Source organism: Panthera tigris, chromosome A2 (assembly GCF_018350195.1).
Source record: "Panthera tigris isolate Pti1 chromosome A2, P.tigris_Pti1_mat1.1, whole genome shotgun sequence".
NCBI classification, from domain to species: Eukaryota; Metazoa; Chordata; class Mammalia; order Carnivora; family Felidae; genus Panthera; species Panthera tigris.
In genome coordinates, this window is record NC_056661.1 from 122,943,109 (window position 1) to 122,962,352 (window position 19,244).

Here is a 19,244-nt window from a genome sequence, read left to right on the forward strand (position 1 = left end):
CACTTAATTAATTGTCATGTTCGATTATACATTCTGTCCCTGCCATATTTCTTTTGTCCATTGTCATTATACTGTTTCTATGATTTCCAAACCCTACTACATAGATTTTTTTTTTGTGGTTGTTTTAAACCATATTTGTTGGAAATAACGTTAATGATATCATTTCTGCTGTGTTAGAAGTAAAACCATGGTCATCATGCACATAATAGTTCACTTATTCTGGGCAAGAGAACCCATAAAGATACATCGAGATAAGATGACAGTATAACTTATCATCCAAACTGGGATATTCTGAGAATAAACATGGGTGCTATGAATAATTTGAAAGGACTTAAAATATTGAAAAAAAGGGGTGCCTGGGTGGCTTAGTTAAGCACCCAACTTCGGCTTAGGTTATGATTTTACGGTTTGTGGTTTGAGTCCCGAGTCGGCTCGACAGCTGACAGCTCAGTACTGGGAGTCTGCTTCAGATTCTGTGTCTCCCTCTCTCTCTGCCCCTATTCTGCTTATGCCCTATCTCTGTCTCTCAAAAATGAATAAACATTAGGTTGGCTATATGTCTCGGTTAAGTGTCTGACTTTGTCTCAAGTCATGATCTCCCAGTTTGTGAGTTCAGTTTGTGAGTTTGAGCCCTGCATTGGGCTCAGTGCTGGCAATTTGGAGCCTGGAGCCTGCTTCAGATCCTGTGTCTCCCTCTCTTTCTCTGCCCCTCCCCTGCTCTCTCTCTCTCTCTGTCTCTCTCTCTCTCTCAAAAATGAATAAATGTTAAAAAAATTTTTAAAAATGAATAAACATTAAAAAATTAATTTACCAGGACAACAGGTATAAACAGAGACTGTCTTGTACAAAACCAGAATGTATAATCACCTACCTCAGTGGTTCTCAACCGGGAGAGATTTTGTCTTCCAAAGGACATTTTTAGTTGTCATAGTGAGGGAAGAAGAGGGGTGCCTGGGTAGCTCAGTCAGTTAAGCATCTGACTTCAGGTCAGGTCATGATCTTAGCGTTTGTAGGTTTGGGCCCCTAGTTCAGCCCTGTGCTGACAGCTAGAGCCTGCTTTGGATTCTGCATCTCCCTCTCTCTGCTCCTCCCCTGCTCATGCGCTCTCTCTCTCTCTCTCTTTCTCTCTCTCTTTCAAAAATAAATAAACACTAATTTCTTTTTTAAAGTGGGGAAAGGAGAGTTATTACTGGTATTTAGTAGGTGCAGTCCAGGGAAGCTGCTAAACATCCTGCAATGCATGGGATAGCCCCCACAATAGAATTATTTGGCTTTTCTTCATTTAATTAATTCAGTGGGTGTTTGTTTAGCTTCCCTCCCTCTCTTTGCCACTTACTGTGCTAGGTTCTGGGGATGCATTTATGAGCAAAGCAATCATGGTCACTGAATTCATGGAACTTGTAGTTGGGGAGACCAAGATTAAATTTATAATTACAGAAATAAATATATTATTTCAACAGCAAAAAACTCTATGAAGGAATAGATAGTGCTTGGTACTTTTGGAGCATATAATGAGAGACCTGACCTGGAATATGAGGTCAGGGGAAAATTTTCTGACATTTGGGTTGAAATCTGGAGAATGAGTAGGCTTGAACTGGACAAAGATACTTCATAAGGAGAGGGGAGGAAGCATGTACCAGGCACCAAAAGGGCATGGAGAATGACAATCCCGAAGAAATGGAATAAGGCCTGTGTGGTGGAAGGCTGGGGTGTGTGTGTGTGTGTGTGTGTGTGTGTGTGTGTGTGTGTGGTTGGAATGGGGGATGGGAGAGTGGATGGGGGAAGGAGCTGACTAGAGAGGCCAGTGAAGTGAGCTGGGGTCAGATCATAGCTTTGTTTATAGGATTTGAATTTTAATTGGGAAGCAAGGCATAGGAGGTTTCTAAGCCAAGGAATGAAGTGATCAGATTTGTGTTTTATTTTATTTTCCATTTATTTATTTACTAAAAAAATTTTTATGTTTACTTATTTTTGAGAGAAAGAGAGAGGGAGAGGGAGAGCACGCATGTGAGCGAGCATGAGTCAGGGAGGGGCAGAGAGAGAGGGAGACACAGGATCTAAAGCAGGTTCCAGGCTCTGAGCTGTCAGCACAGAGCTGGAAGTGGGATTCAAACCCACAAACCGTGAGATCATGACCTGAGCCAAAGTCAGACGCTTAACCAACTGAGACACCCAGGCGTCCCTATTTTATTTACGTGAGAAGCGAAGGGGCAGAGAGAGAGGGAGATGGAGAATCCCAAGCTGACTCTTTGCTGTCAGTGCAGAGCCTGATTTGGTTCTTGAACTCAGGAACCAAACTGGAACCTTGATATCTTGACGTGAGCCAAAACCAAGAGTTGGATGCTTAATCAAAGCCCCTAGATTTGTATTTTACTGGACATTCCATTTCGAAAATGCCCTCTAATTGTGTTACTGCCTTACTAAGAGACAGTGCTCACAGCATTCAGGAACTATCCTGGTCTGGCCCATTTGCATTTGTAGTCTTCCCTTTGCTCTGCACAAGTTTCCTTACACACATACCCTGCTAACTGCATGAGCTATTAGAAAGCTGGTATATTTTTCTCCTCAAAAAACAAAAACCAAGTATTTGTATTTTAACATTTTAGTGGCTTAAAAACAGTGACCATTATTCCTGCCCCCCCCCATGACATTCTTCTATTCAATAGAATGTTAATTTAAATAGTAAGAAATATACTTTCCCCCATGGGGCATATTAAAGCTATTTTAATTTTGAAAGAAGAGTAATGTGGCCTAGAAACACTTGGATTTTTTCTGAATTAACTCTTAGGCAAAAAGTTTCTTGCCATGATTTACCTATACTGCACTTGCAATGACATGATTATGTACCTCTAAACCTCTGCTAATGCTGCTTCTCTACCCAAAATACCTTTATTCTGTCCATCCCTTTTTGTTTGAAAAAAAGTGTTTTTAATGTTTATTCACTTTTGAGAGAGAGACAAGTGGGCAAGGGACAGAGAGAGAGAGAGGGAGACACAGAATCTTAAGTAGGCTCCAGGCTCTGAGCTGTCAGCACAGAGCCTGATGCAGGTCTCAAACGCATGAGCAGTGAGATCTTGACACGAACTGAAGTCAGACACTCAGCCAACCGAGTGACCCAGGCACCCTTGTCCATCTCTTTTTGTTTAAATTCTATTTGTTTTTCAAATTCTCCATGAAGCCTTTTAGTTTCACAAGATTAACTTAGTATTTTGTGTTCAGTGACTGGACATGAGCCACACCTCTGTAAACTTTTATGATGCATAATACAGTGTTACTTTAAAAATATTATTTTTGACATAGTATCAATAGCTGCACAATGAATGCCTATTGAGTGAGTGAATGGGAGGGACACGATCAGTTCTGTCAGAAATCACATGGAAATTGAGGGAGACTGAGAAAATTTGTTGTTTTTCCTCCGTTGGAATCTTTCAGTGTCTTTCCATTACTTGTGAGGTAAGGCCTACAATTCTGTGTAAGACATTCAAAGCTACCTTTAATTTTTATCATCATTTTTCTTTCTTTCTTCTTCTTCTTCTTCTTTTTTTTTTTTTTTGGTAAACCCTTGATTTCTTTTCTTTTTTTAAGTTTTATTTATTTATTTATTTATTTATTTATTTATTTATTTATTTATTTTGAGACCTAGAGCAAGCGAGTGAGTGCAGGGGAGGGGCAGAGGGAGAGGGAGAGAAAGAATCCCAAGCTGACCCAGCACTCTGAGCATAGAGCCTGACCTGGGGCTTGATCCCACAAACCATGAGATCATGAGCTGAGCCAAAATCAAGAGTCAGTGGCTTAACAAACTGAGCCACCCAGGTGTCCCTATCAACTACCTTCCTATCTGAATTCTTTTAGGGAGAAATAGACTTTCTGGCTGATAGAAACAGGGGCATTTTTATACTTATGGTCATGCTATTCCACTTTTCTGGAATGACCTCCCTGGTCTTAACACCTATGAAGATCATGCCCTTCCTTTTAGGTCCAATTGGAGTCCTAACTTTACTTGCATTCTTTTTCCCCATAGCAATTGTTGTCTTTGAACACACTCTTTCTTTCTTTCTTTCTTTCTTTCTTTCTTTCTTTCTTTCTTTCTTTCTTTCTTTCTTTCTTTCTTTCATTGTATTTCTCTTTACTAGAATGTGAGCTCCTAGAAGATAGGGATTTTGTGTGACTTCTTCACTGATTGTCACTCTGAGAACTGTGCCTGGCATAACTTTGATACCAAATAGATACACATTTTTTTTTTAATTAAAAAAATTTTTTTTTTTAAATTTTAGAGAGACAACATGAATGGGCAAGAGGGGCTGAGGAGAGAGAATCCCAAGCAGGCTTCATGCTCAGTGTGGAGACTGACGTGGGCTCCATCCTATGACCCTGGGATCATGTTTCCATGAGCTGAAATCAAGAGCCGGCCACTCAACCAACTGAGCCACCCAGAAACCCCATGATACTCAATAGATATTGAATGAGTGATTCTAGTCTTACTAAAACACTTTTCCTGAATGTCTGGTATTTTGTGCTGTGTGTATGTTTCTTTCATCGAGAGCATTTGGCTGTAATGCTCTGCTCCTTTTCTTATCCAGTTCCTGCTTGTGTTATTTCCTCTAGGAAACATTCTCTCACTATCTGATTTGATGTTTCTCATTTATTTCTTTTTTGTTTTTAAATTTGTGAAAGTTTATTTATTTATTTATTTAGAGAGAGCAAGTGGGGGAGGGGCAGAGAGAGAGGGAGAAGGAGAGAGGATCCCAAACAGGCTCCTTGCTGTCAGCAGAGAGCCCAATGTGTGGTCTCAAACCCAAGAATCCTGAGACCATGACCTAAGCCGATATTAGACGCTTAACTGATTGAGCCACCCAGGTGCCCCTCGGTTGTTTCTATTGGCCCCCTTACTTACTCTTACCCATCAGAGTGTGCCTTGTACATTCTTGCTTGATTTACATGTCTGTATTGCCCACTGTACTCTAAGGTCTTTGAGGGGAGTGACCAGTGTAAAGTGCTTATCTTTAACATTTAGAATGGTGCTTGAATATAGTAGGTGCTAAATAAATACATATTTTTTTCGTTAATGAAAGAAGTTAGAGTTGAGTCAAATCCTTATAAATATAATTTGCTTCCCCAGTGCAAAATAGGCACTTCTAAGGAGTTATGTCTTTTTTTTTTTTTTTTTTTTTTTTCTGGTTAGCAATTTACTTGTTTAGTCTGTGAACATAATTAGATTCAGTATGTAGTCTTGTGTTGACTTTCTAGTAAGTCTAATAAGAATTTGAAAGAAGTTTTGAAAGAACAGGCTAATCTCTTGAGTTCTTGATGCTTTGAAATTACTACAGGAGATATTTTGTTCTGTCTCCCCAGTGAAACCTCTGTAATTTCTGCAATTTGCTGTGACAACTTATTTTTGCAGAGTCTTTGCTACTTTGATATCTTTGGAAGCTGGCCTTGGCTCCCACATTTGTTCTTCTCTTAGACACTCTAATTACCATGTCTCTCCCATTAAATAATAGAGCTCTTGATTATCATGAGGCTAATTATAGATAGCAATAACTGAAAACCATTTACATAAACCTCAAATTGCCCCTTAGAAATTGTTTAAAATTTTTCATTCTTGGGAAGTCAACATGGAATGGTGGGTAAAAAAATACCTCATTGTGAGTCGGGAAATTTATATTCTACATTTGATTCTTTTGCGACCTAAATTTTCATATGCAGTAGGAGCTAAGTATATCAAAGTATATTGGTGTGAATCTTTGCCTTAGGGCTATCTGGCTGGCTTACTTGGTAGAGCGTGTGACTCTTGACCTCTAGGTTATGAGTTTGAGCCCCATGTTGGGTGTAGACATTACTTAAAAATAAAATCTTTAAAAACAAAAAACAAACAAACAAAAACAACTGGCAGGTATGAAGCTTTGCCTGAGAGACAGTCATGCAGGAAAGGACAAACAAGGCATAATTATTTTTAAAAACTGCAAAATTAACTCCTCAGCACATATGTGCTAAAAATACACAAGTGGTTTGTTTAGTGCCTGACTTAATTCCTGTAAGGGCTTAATACACTAGAAAATCATGGCATAGAATCATGTCTTTTTTCATTTGTCAAGGAAGGACTCCAATATCTAGTTTTACTTATGGAAAAATTTATTGTATTAAACTTGTTGTTTAGAAAACTTTTTTCTTTTCCATGGGAGAGAATATGTTTGCATACTAGCTTTCTTGGCGTGTCCACACGGAGGGCTCAGTGTCAGGTGGCAGCTACCACCTGCATACTGTATCTTCCCACTACTTTTGGCATTGCTTTATTATTTGATAATTAGAAGGAATATGGAAGGGATATTAGAAAACCATAATAAAATTGGAAATAAAAAGTTGGATATATTCTATTATTTGAGAGAGAGAGAGAGACAGAGACAGAGACATAGAATCCGAAACAGGCTCCAGACTCTGAGCTGTGGGTACAGAGCCAGACATGAGGCTTGACCTCAGACGGTGAGATCATGACCTGAGCCGAAGTGAGACGCGTAACCGAATGAGCCACCCAGGCGCCCCTCAAGAGTTTCTTTTCGTAACTGACTCAGCCACCCAGGCGTCCTCAGCTTGTTCGTTTCTTAAAAAAAAAAAAAAAAAAAAAAAAAAGAAAGCTGAGGGATTTTATAGGTCGTTTTGGTGAGAATCAACCTTTCTGTTTTTAAGCTATATTAAGTCTTTTAAGATATATCTTTTTAAAGCATATTTTTGCTCAAAATGCCTTCACTTGTTCCACATTCAGGCTTCGTGTTCTTTCTCATATGTAGTCTGAACTTTTCTCCTTTCGTGTTGTTATTCCCTCATGTCCTTCATACTCGATATTCTTTATACCTACTCTCTAAGTTTAATAGGTTCAAATATTACAAGTGTTTATGTTATAATGTCATAAATTACAAATTAGCTGCAAGGAGTTTTTTTTTTTTTTTTTTAATTGTGGTATAGTTGATACACAGTGTTAACATTAGTTTCAGGTATACCAGTAAGAAGGTTTTAAAAAATAAATTTTCATGAGATGAATCACTTAAAATTTATATAATTTTGTAATTGGAGCACCAAAAAAGTCAGCCAAACAAAACCCACCAAATGAAAAAGAAAAAAAAAAAACCAAACCATAATAATAATCATAATAAAATAGGACTTTACTTTTAAATAGAAAGGTGAGGGTAGCTTGAAGGAAGTGTTGAGGAGACCAGAGCAAAGTGCACACTGATCTTCAGAACCATAGGAAACACCGTCAGTGCAGGACATGTGTGCAAACTGGGCTGTGAAGGACAGCAGAAGAATGGCGCATCGTGTGCCGACACGTACTCTGCTTTCTTGTGGCTGCGTGGAGGTTCAGAGCATTCAGGTAGCAACAAAAATTGAGTATGAACCAACCTCAGGGTTCTATTGATATCATTTCCTTGCTTCCAAATCACAATATGAATTAATTCAGGTTTCAGAAAACAATCACTGAAGAATAAGCTATATTCCAGGGCCTCCTGGGTGGCTCAGTTGGTTAAGTGTCCAACTCTTGGTTTCGGCTCAGGTCATGATCTTGGCTCAGGTCATGATCTCACAGTCTATGATTTCAAGCCCTTGTCAGGCTCAGTGCTGCTCTTGCAGAGCCTGCTTGTGATTCTCTCTCCCTGTCTCTCTATCCCTCCCTCGCTCTCGCATGCACTCTCTCTCTCAAAATAAATAAATAAACTTAAAAAAAATAAGCTATTCCAGTGTTCCAGATTCAGTTTCATTTTCCATCAATGAAATTTCCCTGATCCTCCTGGCTAGAAACAACATTGCTACTTTTGAATACTAAAGTACTTTATAATTGTCTTATGACACTTATGTCTTCCATGTCATATTATTCTTATCAGGGAGCATGTTTTATTCCTTTATACGCTTGTAATTTTTTTGAGCTAATTTCTGGTTTCAATTAATTTGTGCATGCTCTGTAGCACCTCAGATGGTATCCTGCATATAGTAGGTGTTTGAAGATGTTTAATGAATGAATGTCTATTAAATGAAATACAGTAGAGAAATGAGAGGTAAATAGGAAAGAAAGAACAAAATTGTGCGCTCTCTGCTTTTGTTTTCTGTTTCATTGTTAGTTTGGTAGAGGCACTAAAGAATCTAAAGCTGGTTTAATCATAAGAGTAATTATAATTTGAGGTATCTCTAACATGAAAATTATTTCTTTTTTAAGACATCCTTGTCTTCACAAAAACTAATGAGAGAGCCACATCCCTGTTAGATTCTGTAGATATTCATTCATCTACTTTAAAACTCAGATAATTTTAACAGTTGGTAACTTTCATCAAGAGATTTTAAATTTTTTCTGAATGTACAAAGTCAGAACCTGCTGACAATAACAACTTCTAAATGGTATCAAATGTGCTCTTGCTATAGAATTCAACCAGGTGTGTCAGCTAATTCCATTTCAACATGAGGAAATAACTATAATCATTTCATATTTAACTTTGTAGATTAAAGGCAAATATCAGTTACATGACATTTTGTGTAGAATTGGCCTCTTTTCCTTTTATATTTTCCTTATTTTATTATTATTATTATTATTATTATTATTATTATTATTATTATTATTTTTGAGAGAGAGAGTGCTTGTGTGTGTGTATGTGTACAAATGGGGAAAGGGCAGAGGGGAGGAAGAGAAAGAAGATCCCAAGCAGTCTCCACACCCAGCACAGAGCTGGATTTGGGGCTTGATCTCACAATCTGAGCTGAGATTAAGTCAGATGCTTAACTGATTAAGCCACCCAGGCATCCCTATTTTTCATATTTGATTCTTTAACACTTAGGTATTATGCTTAGAAAAATAATGAAATGAACCCCCTTCTGTAGTTTCTGTATTTAAAACACAATTCTGTTAAATACATTTAGCATTTTATATGTGCTGAATGCATAGTCTACTCTAAAAGAAATCATTTGTATGAAGCATCATTTACTATCTATTGTGGGCCACTATGTGATAGTGCATTGCTTCTGATTTGAAGTGAGACAGCCTGCAGCTTTCTGCTCCTCTGCTTCTCTGCTTATTATCTCCAGGTAACCATGGTCTATTATTTTCTCTTCTCTGGGTTTCATTCTTTTTTTTTTTTTTTTTTTTTTTTTGGTAAAGTAGAGGCAGTGTTTTTTCCTCATAAGATTATTGGGGGGATTAACTGAAATGATGTGGTCATACCTCCTAAATATGTTTTGATCTATCGTCTTCTCTCCGTTTCCATCATTTTTTCGTGGGCCACCACTTTCCTCACCTAGACTTAATATATTAACTCCACCCAGAGTGGTTTCTCCACATTGCAGCCAGAAGAGATCTTTGTCAAAGATGAATCACTCCTCACTCCTATACTTAAAAACCTTTTGTGATTTGCCATTGCTTGAGGATAAAATGCACAATTTTTAACAAAGTTTACAAGAGACTCTATGATTTAACTCTGTGTAATTTCTTGGTCCCGTCTTTACCTAATCTTCCTCTGAACTTTCTTTGTTCCAGCCACTGTGGACTTCTTTATTTCACTGAATGTTTAATACATCTCCTTGTCTTGGAAATATGTAAGCTTGAGGGAGGGACAGGTTTGAGTTGGAGGGGAGGAGTCAAAATCAGGAACTTGGTTGTAGCTATGTTCAACTTCAGCTGTTGGCTGGCCTTCCAAGTGGAGATGTCACATAGGCTGCTGGATGTACACAGCTAGACTTAGAGACAGTTCTGTCTGGAGATATAAATATGGGAGCTGGCACAAAAAGGGTATTTAAAGTAGTAAGACTGAGTGAGTTCACCAAAGCCAGAGTCTGCCCTTTTTGGTTTGTTTTTTTCCATGTCCCAGGATCTACTTGTAGGTCAGGATTCAGCTTCTGTGCCTTCTACCTTTGTTTTGCTTCCACATGCATAGTAACAGCACTGTCTTCCAACTGTGCCATAGCACCTGCAATGTTATATTGCAGTTGACCAAATCGATCTCTCTCCATGTATCTATATATAGATATCTATCTATATATATATATAGCTATTTAATGGCTTCTCAATTTTCCATTATATATACACTATGCTTTAAAAAATATTTCCTCTTTTTCCTATCATTTGGGTTGTTTCTAAATTTCCTTAATAACTGTGGAAGTCGATTACTGTGTAGAAGGCAATGAACATTTTTAAGGCTTTTGATTTTCTAAAATGAACACTAACAGCATATTTAACAAATTTACATTTATATTGGGAGTGTATGAGAGTTTTTATCTTCGTGTACCTTTTGTAACAGCAGGACTGATTATTAAACACAATGTTTTCTACTAGTTTAAGGTATTCACTAATCAAATACAGCTTTTTAAAAATAATTTTAAAAATATGTATTTCTTTAATTTTGAAATTTTTTCATCTATTGACTTATTTTTGTTAAAAATTTTTTTTTTTACTTTTTTATTAAAAAAGATTTAATGTTCATTTATTTTTGAGAGAGAGACAGATCATGGGGAGGGGGGTGTGGGGATTGCAGAGAGAGCGAGACCCAGAATCTGAAGCACGCTCCAGGCTCTGAGCTGTCAGCACAGAGCCCACTGTGGGGCTGGAACCCACGAACTGCAAGATCATGACCTGAGCTGAAGCTGGACACTTAAAGGACTGCGCCACCCAGGCACCCCTGACTTATTTTTAATTATGAATTGTACATTTCCTTTTACCTTTTCCTTTTGGAACATAATCTCATTTTCATTGATTGGTAAGATTTTTTTTGTGAGTTCTTTAGATATTAGATGAAACATATAAGATGGTTTTTATAGGTCAAAAACGAATATTCACAATGTCATATGTTTCAACTTATATTATGTAGTTTTCATTGGTTGCCAATGATTTCCCAGTTTGTTTGTCTTTTGTTCTTTTTTACTATATTTTTTAAAGCATATAACACGTTTAAAATTTTTTTTGTTGTTTAATTTAGTGATCCTTTCCTTTGTAGTTTTCCTCCGTTGCTTTCTTGCAGTAAAAGGTCTTTCCATCCCAAGGGCAGATAAATATTTTTGTAGTTTCATATTTTAAAATTTAACTTTTAAAATCCATCTGGAATTTTGGTCAAATGTATTGTTAAGGCAGGGATCTGTTTACTGAGTGATGAAACAATTACTTTCAGATTCCTGAGCAAACTCTGCTGTTTATTTTCATGCCCCATTGCTAAATACACAAAATTATTATGTGTCCTAGGAATATAACATCTTTGACATTGGTTTTTCATAAAATACATTATTTTGGTGGCTTGGGTTAGCTGATGTGCTTCAAGGACCAGTAATGTGGGGACCTTAGTTTTGGCGATGTTAACTCTTAAGATATGAGTAGTAGTGTACTCATTACTTGACTTACTTGATGACTTCCTCCAGCATAATATTCCATCATCCACAGAACCTTACATATTAACTCAAATGGATAATATTGTTAAACAAAATGTTCTTTAAGTGGAGAGATTGTTAAAAAATCTTGATTGTGTTTTTCTTTTTTCTCTTTATACTTAAATTTGGCTTAGTTTTAGGAATGATACATATATTTTAAAATTTGTTCTTTGATTTAAGATACCAAGTGATGACATTACTTATTTATTAAGTAGTGCTATAGGCCAGAGTCAAAGTGCCTGTTCCATTGTAGTTGTTTTAGACAGAAATTCCACTCATTTATTTTAGAATTTTTAGAGCTTATTCTAGTTCCTGTGGAATAAACTGTGCAGTGTTAAATGAATTCATCTAAAGTCTAAATTTCTTTTATTTTATTTAAATTATATGTGGTGAGTCAGATGCGGTTGAAGAAAAAATAAATTGCTTTAAATTTTATAATTTATTGTTAAGACATTCTGGTGACCTTTGTTAAATTCTTCCCATGAGGGAAAGACCAAGCCTGGCTCCTCCCTTTTATATTCGGGCAGGTTGAGTGGTAGTAATATATATATTTTTTAGAGTCTGAAGAAAGAAATGTATGCACTACTATTCAAACTCTTTTTCTATCTGGACTCAGAAACTTAATAGGTTTAGATGCATTTTTAGATAAATCTCTTGTGTCAAAATTGTTGATACTTGCTGTGTAAAACAATGGAACAAAATTGATTCAATAATAAGCTATTCAACTTAAAGACCAAATAAATTTGGATACTGAGGGATACTTGTATTGGGTCATACTAGGTTTCATATATTATGGACCACTCAAAGGGTGAAGATAAAATGGAAATACTCTTTTGTGTTAAGAAAACTGATGATCTCATTCTCTGAGAAGCCAGCCAAAGATCTTGTCTTTAGTGTTCTAGAGTTTCCTGAAGACTCATTGAGTTTCCAGACCTCAGTGGGGTTGGAGAATGGGGAATAGACCACAGTCATAACTCAGAAGGGACAGAGGGTTGCCCTGTTGAAATGGGCTCCTCAGAACTGGAACGTAGGATTTCTGTGGCCACTAGGTGGCTTCAGCTGCCTGCAAAGAAAGAGTACAGCTCAGAGGTACTATGGGGTTGCTTTTCACACTATATTTTGGGAAAATAATTTTATGTTGGGAGTGCTTATTTTCTGAGCTAGATTGACAGAACCAGTTCATAAGACTTAAAGATTTTTGAGGATCATATAGTCTCACTTTCTCATTTTAGAGATAACATTTAGGAAGACTTCTCTAAGTTGACTCTGCTATATAGGGGCAGAGCCAGAATTAGAACCCTAACCCTAAGGTCCCTGACTCTTAGTCTAATATTTTAGCTGTTGAGTCTGTGATACCAGTTTATTTTTTGTTTCTCTGAAGTCATACCAGAGGACTATGTGGCACTGACCATGCCTAAATTAAATCCTGGAGAAAGTATATATATAGGAATGTTGTATCTAATAGGGGAGGTAGGTGGGGAGGTGGGTAAAATAGGTGATGGGGATTAAGGAGTGTACTTGCTTAGATGAGTGCCAGGTATTGTATGGAAGTGTTGAATCACTATAGTATACACCTGAAAGTAATATTACACTGTATATTAACTTACTGGAATTTAAACAAAAACTTAAAAAAAAAATGTTAGTTCTAAGCAGAAATAACCTAAAGAAATAGAGGTAAAATTGAGGCACTTTTTGACTTCTGTGTCAAATATAAGAACTGGATATACATACATAGTATTTAAACTTTTCAAAAAAAATAATAAGAATGTAGTGTTGAAGACAGGTGGTAAAGTGGATGCTGGTGACTTCATAGGAAAGACAATATCTACTTTAAACCAAGTTAAGCCTTTAGAGTAATGAGCTGACCCCTTGCCATGATCCAAAATTGAGGAGTTTTAAGATTTCACACTTATTCTGAATAAGGCTTAGACTTGTATGAGTCATCCTTTTTTTTCAGATGAATTTGCAACATTTTTTTCAAGTTATTTTTCTCTCAAATTTTCTGTTAATTTTGATTAATATTTAATCTTTAGAACAGGGTTAGAAATCGTTTTTTTAAATTAATTTATTTTTTAAATTATTTTTAACATTTATTTACTTTTGAGACAGAGAGAGACAGAGCATGAATGAGGGATGGTCAAAGAGAGAGGGAGACACAGAATCTGAAACAGGCTCCAGGCTCTGAGCTGTCAGCACAGAGCCCGATGCAGGGCTCAAACTCATATACTGTGAGATCATGACCTGAGCTGAAGTCGGTCGCTTAACTGACTGAGCCACCCAGGCGCCCCAGAAATCTTTTTTTTTTTTTTTTTTAAATCAAAGACCATTAGAAAACGAAAGAAAATCAGACAGATTCCTTATGTATCACCTCAAAATGACTTATGACAATATTGACTTCTTTTTTCTTCTGAGTAGGCTAGGGAAGAAGCAAATAGTGTTCATTTCAATGAAATTCTTTTAATAGCAAGTTCAGGAAAACTTAGAACTTTTAAAAATAGTATCCTAGCTTTATGTATAATTTATATATTTGGGCTAGTTTCTAGAGTAAAAAAGAAGGGCCCCTGGGTGGCTTAGTCTGTTGGATGACTGACTCCTGTTTTCGGCTCAGATCATGATCTCATGGGTTCGTGAGATAGAGCTCCTGTGCTGTCAGCATAGAGCCTGCTTGGGAATCTCTCCCCCCCCCCCACCCCCCCTCAAACCCTCTCTGTCTCTTTCTCCTCTCTCTCTCTCTCTCTCTCTCTCTCTAAATATTTAAAGTAAAATAAAATAAGTGGTGTCATACGTTTAAAAAAAAAAAGAAAAAAGAGATAAGGGAGCCTAATGAAGAAGGAAGAGTAAAAGAATGAGGAGGAACAGAGATAATCAGGATTTGAAGAGTGGTGGAGAAAGAGCCATGAAATGAGAAAATGGGATACTTCTCCCTCAGAGTCGAGAGTAAGAATGACTGTGGCTGCTTGAGTAGCAGTGCGTATAAAGGAAGCTATGGCGGGGTCCCTGGGCAAAGCACAAACACAGGTCCCCAAGGTATAGAGTAGGAAAAGGAAAAGATCAGGGAGTGCATTTCTCTTCAAGGTCTTGGAGGCCTTACTTCACTAGCATTTTTCACCATTCCCCGGATTGTCTTGTCTTTGCTCCTGTGCCTCAGCCATGGTCTTCACCAGCCCGTAGACGAGCTCTTGATCCACTGTAGTTCCACAAGTGTTCACATGATTATTATGAATCTGCCAAGTGGAAGCTGGAGCGAGGATTAAATGATACAGTTACTTGAAAAGCTCTTGGAGCATGATTTATCATGTTGTTAGGTCCCCCAAATTGACAGCTATTATAAGAATTGTTAAGGTTTTCTTCTCCCCCTGTAAAATGAATCCTAACATTGGGAGTGCTTATATAAATATAAATCATGTTTAAAACATTTGAATTGAGTCTTTGATATAAAACTTTAGAAATAGATATGTGGTCATTTTCTTTTTTTTTTTTTTTTAATTTTTTTCAACGTTTTTTATTTATTTTTGGGACAGAGAGAGACAGAGCATGAACGGGGGAGGGGCAGAGAGAGAGGGAGACACAGAATCGGAAACAGGCTCCAGGCTCTGAGCCATCAGCCCAGAGCCTGACGCGGGGCTCGAACTCACAGACCGCGAGATCGTGACCTGGCTGAAGTCGGACGCTTAACCGACTGCGCCACCCAGGCGCCCCTTGTGGTCATTTTCTTAATGGCATGTTGAAGCTGAATTGAATAGAAATATTGTTGGTCAAGTCTAAATACACCAAAAATTTGAATTATATCTCATTTTCTCTTTCTCTTTGTAGTGATTTAAAGGGAGTGATAGTCACTCTGAGTGATGATGGTCACTTGCAGTGTTCATACCTGGGGACAGACCCTTCTTTTTTCCAAGCTCCAAAAGTTGAATCTAGAGAACTACACTATGAAGAACTTGATATAGAATTGAAAGAACTTCAGAAAATCATCAAAGATGTTAATAAATCGCAAGGTATCTCATTTGCAATTCTGTATTATGTGATTTTAGTATTCATTATAAAATTTATATGTGGATAATGTTTTGAATATATTAGTTAAATTTCTCCTCCAGGCTTAATTAAAATCATATTTGTAAAAACAGTATTGCTGTTTAGCATATGAGGTCTTTGTACTTAGTTTGTATTTTATAGCTTGTGAAAAAAATATCCTATTTAAGGTAATGTTTTTGTTAGTGTGTTTCAGGGACAGTACTATCTAATTTTTTTCTTTAAACTATTAAGAAAAGAACAAAGTAATTATTTGGGTAGTGGTTTCAGGACATGAGAAGAGCATTATACTCTAGGGTGGTCACTTAGTAACTTCTAATATCCCTGAAAACATTTTAGTTGCTTCTTTTAAAAGAAACCAAAGCAGTACATGAGTTACCACTTGGTTGCTAAAACGGTGGTCATTTGTAGCTTTGCGATATAATTTAGCTCTGCAGTTAATTAGCCATCTAAATGGCATGTAGCCTGCAGTATGCTGATTTCTAATGAGTCAGAGGCTGATATTTTCAGTTTCTGGGTTTTGAACAACTCAATACTATCTTACTTTGAGATTCACAAGGGTATAATTCTATTGTAAATTAAAAGGAGAAATAAAATACCAATCTTGCAGTTTAATTGGACATGTGAAAAACATTATTTTAAGTTTTCTTCTCACAGTCAGGTAAAAGTATTTTTTTAATGAGAAAAAATATGAACTATTTTCACATAAGAAATGTTAAAACAAGTAGTTACAATAAAAGCGCAGGGCATTAAAAGCCAATCAAAACACCAGAGCCAATCTTAATCCTGATCCAATCACTTTACTAGATTTAACTATTTTTGAGTCTCCATTACCAAAACAGATTTAGAGGAATTTAGATAATATATTTAAAAAATATGATTATTAAAGTCAAATTATTATGCCTTGGCTTCACAATGTCCTTTTAGAAGTTTTGAAAGTAAACCAGTGAAACTTAGGTCTCTTAAGTACCTCTAATTACAGAAAACCTGTTTGTTGTCTACAGCCCCCTGTCAAATGGAGAATGGTTAACATTGGATGTGTCACATTGCAATATACAATTCCCCCCCCTCCCATTTTTGATACTGGCGTTTTGGGGATTAATGAAATTATAAGTCTCTTTTTGTCATTTAAAAATATAATTGGAGAAGAGTGGCCTATATATGAAATGTGAAATTTCCAGAGTTCATTAAATAAATTTAATGTGGCTTTTCACATTAGATTTTGTGTCTTGAGATTTTGCCCTTCCCATAAACTATGTGCTAATGATATTTTGATTAACACTCAATTGTGTAAAAGAGTTCTCAGAAAAATCCTTTACAGCTAAAAGTCTTTTTCTGTGACCATAGTGATACCCTTGAGTGAGAAGGGTTGGGCTACTTTTAAAGTTGTCATTACCTTGATCCTTCTGTGTACTTGAAATAACTGCTAATTAAGCTAGGGATGTGCCCACAGACTTGGTGTAAAGTTCATTATTATTTTTTTTTTTAAATGTTTATTTATTTTTGAGACAGAGAGAGACAGAGCATGAATGGGGGAGGGGCAGAGAGAGAGGGAGACACAGAATCAGAAGCAGGCTCCAGGCTCTGAACCATCAGCCCAGAGCCTGACGCGGGGCTCGAACTAACGAACCGTGAGATCGTGACCTGAGCTGAAGTCGGACGCTCAACCAACTGAGCCACCCAGGCGCCCCTTAAAGTTCATTATTTACATAACCTCAAGTTTTACTTAATATTTAATGTTCCCTGCCCCTTCTTTGCCATCATTTAGTCCTACCAAAAAAACCAAAACAAAACAAAATAAAAAAACCAACAGTAACAACAAAAAAACCCAAAGAGAAACTTGTAAGAAAGAGGACTTTTAAAATATACTATTTCCAGATATTGAAAACATTTAGTATTGTGTAACCTTATATAACTGTGGTATATTTGTTTATTAAAATACCTGTAATTAGGGGCACCTGGGTAGCTCAGTCGGTTAAGGGTCCAACTTCGGCTCAGGTCATGATCTCTCAGTTCATGGGTTCGAGCTCCGCATTGGACTCTGTGTTGACAGGTCAGAGCCTGAAGTCTGCTTCGGATTCTGTGTCTCCTCTCTCTGTTCCTCCCCTGCTCGTGCTCTGTCTCTGTCTCTCTCTCTTTCAAAAATAAAGGTTAAAAAATTAAAAAAAAAAAAATCTGTAATTATATAAAAGCACCAAATCATTTCATTGCAGAAGATTATGAGAAGTTAAAACTCTGAACTTTTTGATGACCTCATTATTCGTTTAAATGCCACTTATTTTAGTATAGTGACTTTAACTTGCAAAAATAAGTTCACAGTCTTGTGGATTATTTTCAGTACTTAGAGCTTTTTTATTTCTTCAAAGCAAGAGTTTCAGCAAAATTTAAAGCCAATTTAAAGAGTACATTTTGTTGTACACATGGTGTATATTATCTACTGTAATAAAAGTGTTTTTGAAGCTGATTTTATGTGTGTAACTTATATGAGGAATGTATGTTGTAAGCATGAAATTATAGTAATAATTTCTGTACGGCTCATGGGTTTTGAAGCTTTTCATACTCATTAGTGTGAATCCTGCCTAGCATTTCTTTTACCAGTAGTCAACAACATCTGTCGGTAGGCACTTTCAAAGACAGAAGTTTCTTATGATTTAGCCAGTTGATCATGTTCTCTGCTGGGGTGGGTGTGAAGGAATGGGTATGGTATTGAGATATCCTCCTACACAGTTGTGTATTCAGGAAGGGAAAGAGAACAGTAAGAATGGGGCATATAGTTTGTGTGTGTTTTTTAATTTTTTAATGTTTATTTGAGAGAGAGAGAGAGAGAGAGATAGAGCTCAAGTGGAGGAGGGACAGAGAGAGAGGGAGACACAGAATCTGAAGCTGGCTCCAGGCCCTGAGCTGTCAGCACAGAGCCAGACACAGAGCTTGAACTCAAGAACTGTGAGATCATGACATGATCCGAAGTTAGATGCTTAACCGACTGAGCCACCCAGGCACCCCAAGAAAGGGGCATATAAATGAAAGTCTGTATGTACCCCATTGGAAATAAGTCTAGGATAACTAAATTGTCTTTACCATTGAGTACTAGAAGTATTTGTGCTTGGTGACCTTGTTGGGAGATGTATTGTTTAGGGCTATGTCTGGCTGCACGTAATACCATACTCAAATAAGGTGGCTTAAACAAGGCAGAGGTTTATTTCTTTCCCATGGAAAAGAAGTCCAGTGATGGGCAGACCAGGGTTGGTTTGGCAATTCCACTGTCATCAGGGACTCCAGTTCCTTCTATCCCAGGGTCATCTATTGGTCCAGGAAGGCTTCTGGAACTCCTGCCCTCACATCTGCAGCTGAGTCAGCCCCCTTAAGGATCTTTCCTGGAAGCCACACCCTGAGCAGCTTCTACTCACATCTTACTGGCCACTCCAAGAGCTGCAAAAGAGGCTGGGAAATATAGTGTTTCAGCTGAGCTCTTTGTTGCTTAGAATGAAATTGGGCTTCCTTTAGTAGAGAACTAAAGAATGGCTATTGGGTAGGTGGTGAAGAGTCTTTTGTACTGTCTGCGTAAGGTATGGAAATTCCTACACCGAATATTGCAATACTGGTGGGAATGCCTGATGGCAGTCGTAGGCAGTTCTTCTCTTTGTGAGACAGCTGATTCCTGTGGCATCATCCAAGGACTTTCCATGTTTTTAGTCAGTCATCCTTGGTGAGTGAAGGACGTTTCCTCTCAGGGTCACAGGGTAATTTCGGCAGTTCCAGGTATTACGTGCAAATATGATTTCCAGGGAAAAGAGAGATATTTCTCCCAGGTCTCCCATTTTATTATG

At 37.3% G+C, this 19,244-nt stretch overlaps 1 protein-coding gene across 6 annotated transcripts in view; it reads left to right on the forward strand.

The window, feature by feature from the left end:
• The window catches only part of BBS9 (Bardet-Biedl syndrome 9), a 439,547-nt gene that overhangs the window by 162,430 nt on the left and 257,873 nt on the right, over positions 1 to 19,244 (forward strand). For all 6 annotated transcript variants that reach the window (XM_042969708.1, XM_042969671.1, XM_042969704.1 and 3 more), the window contains exon 10: positions 15,202 to 15,383. In XM_042969708.1, coding sequence (XP_042825642.1) covers positions 15,202 to 15,383 — 182 coding nt within the window. The remainder of the gene's footprint in view (positions 1 to 15,201; positions 15,384 to 19,244) is intronic.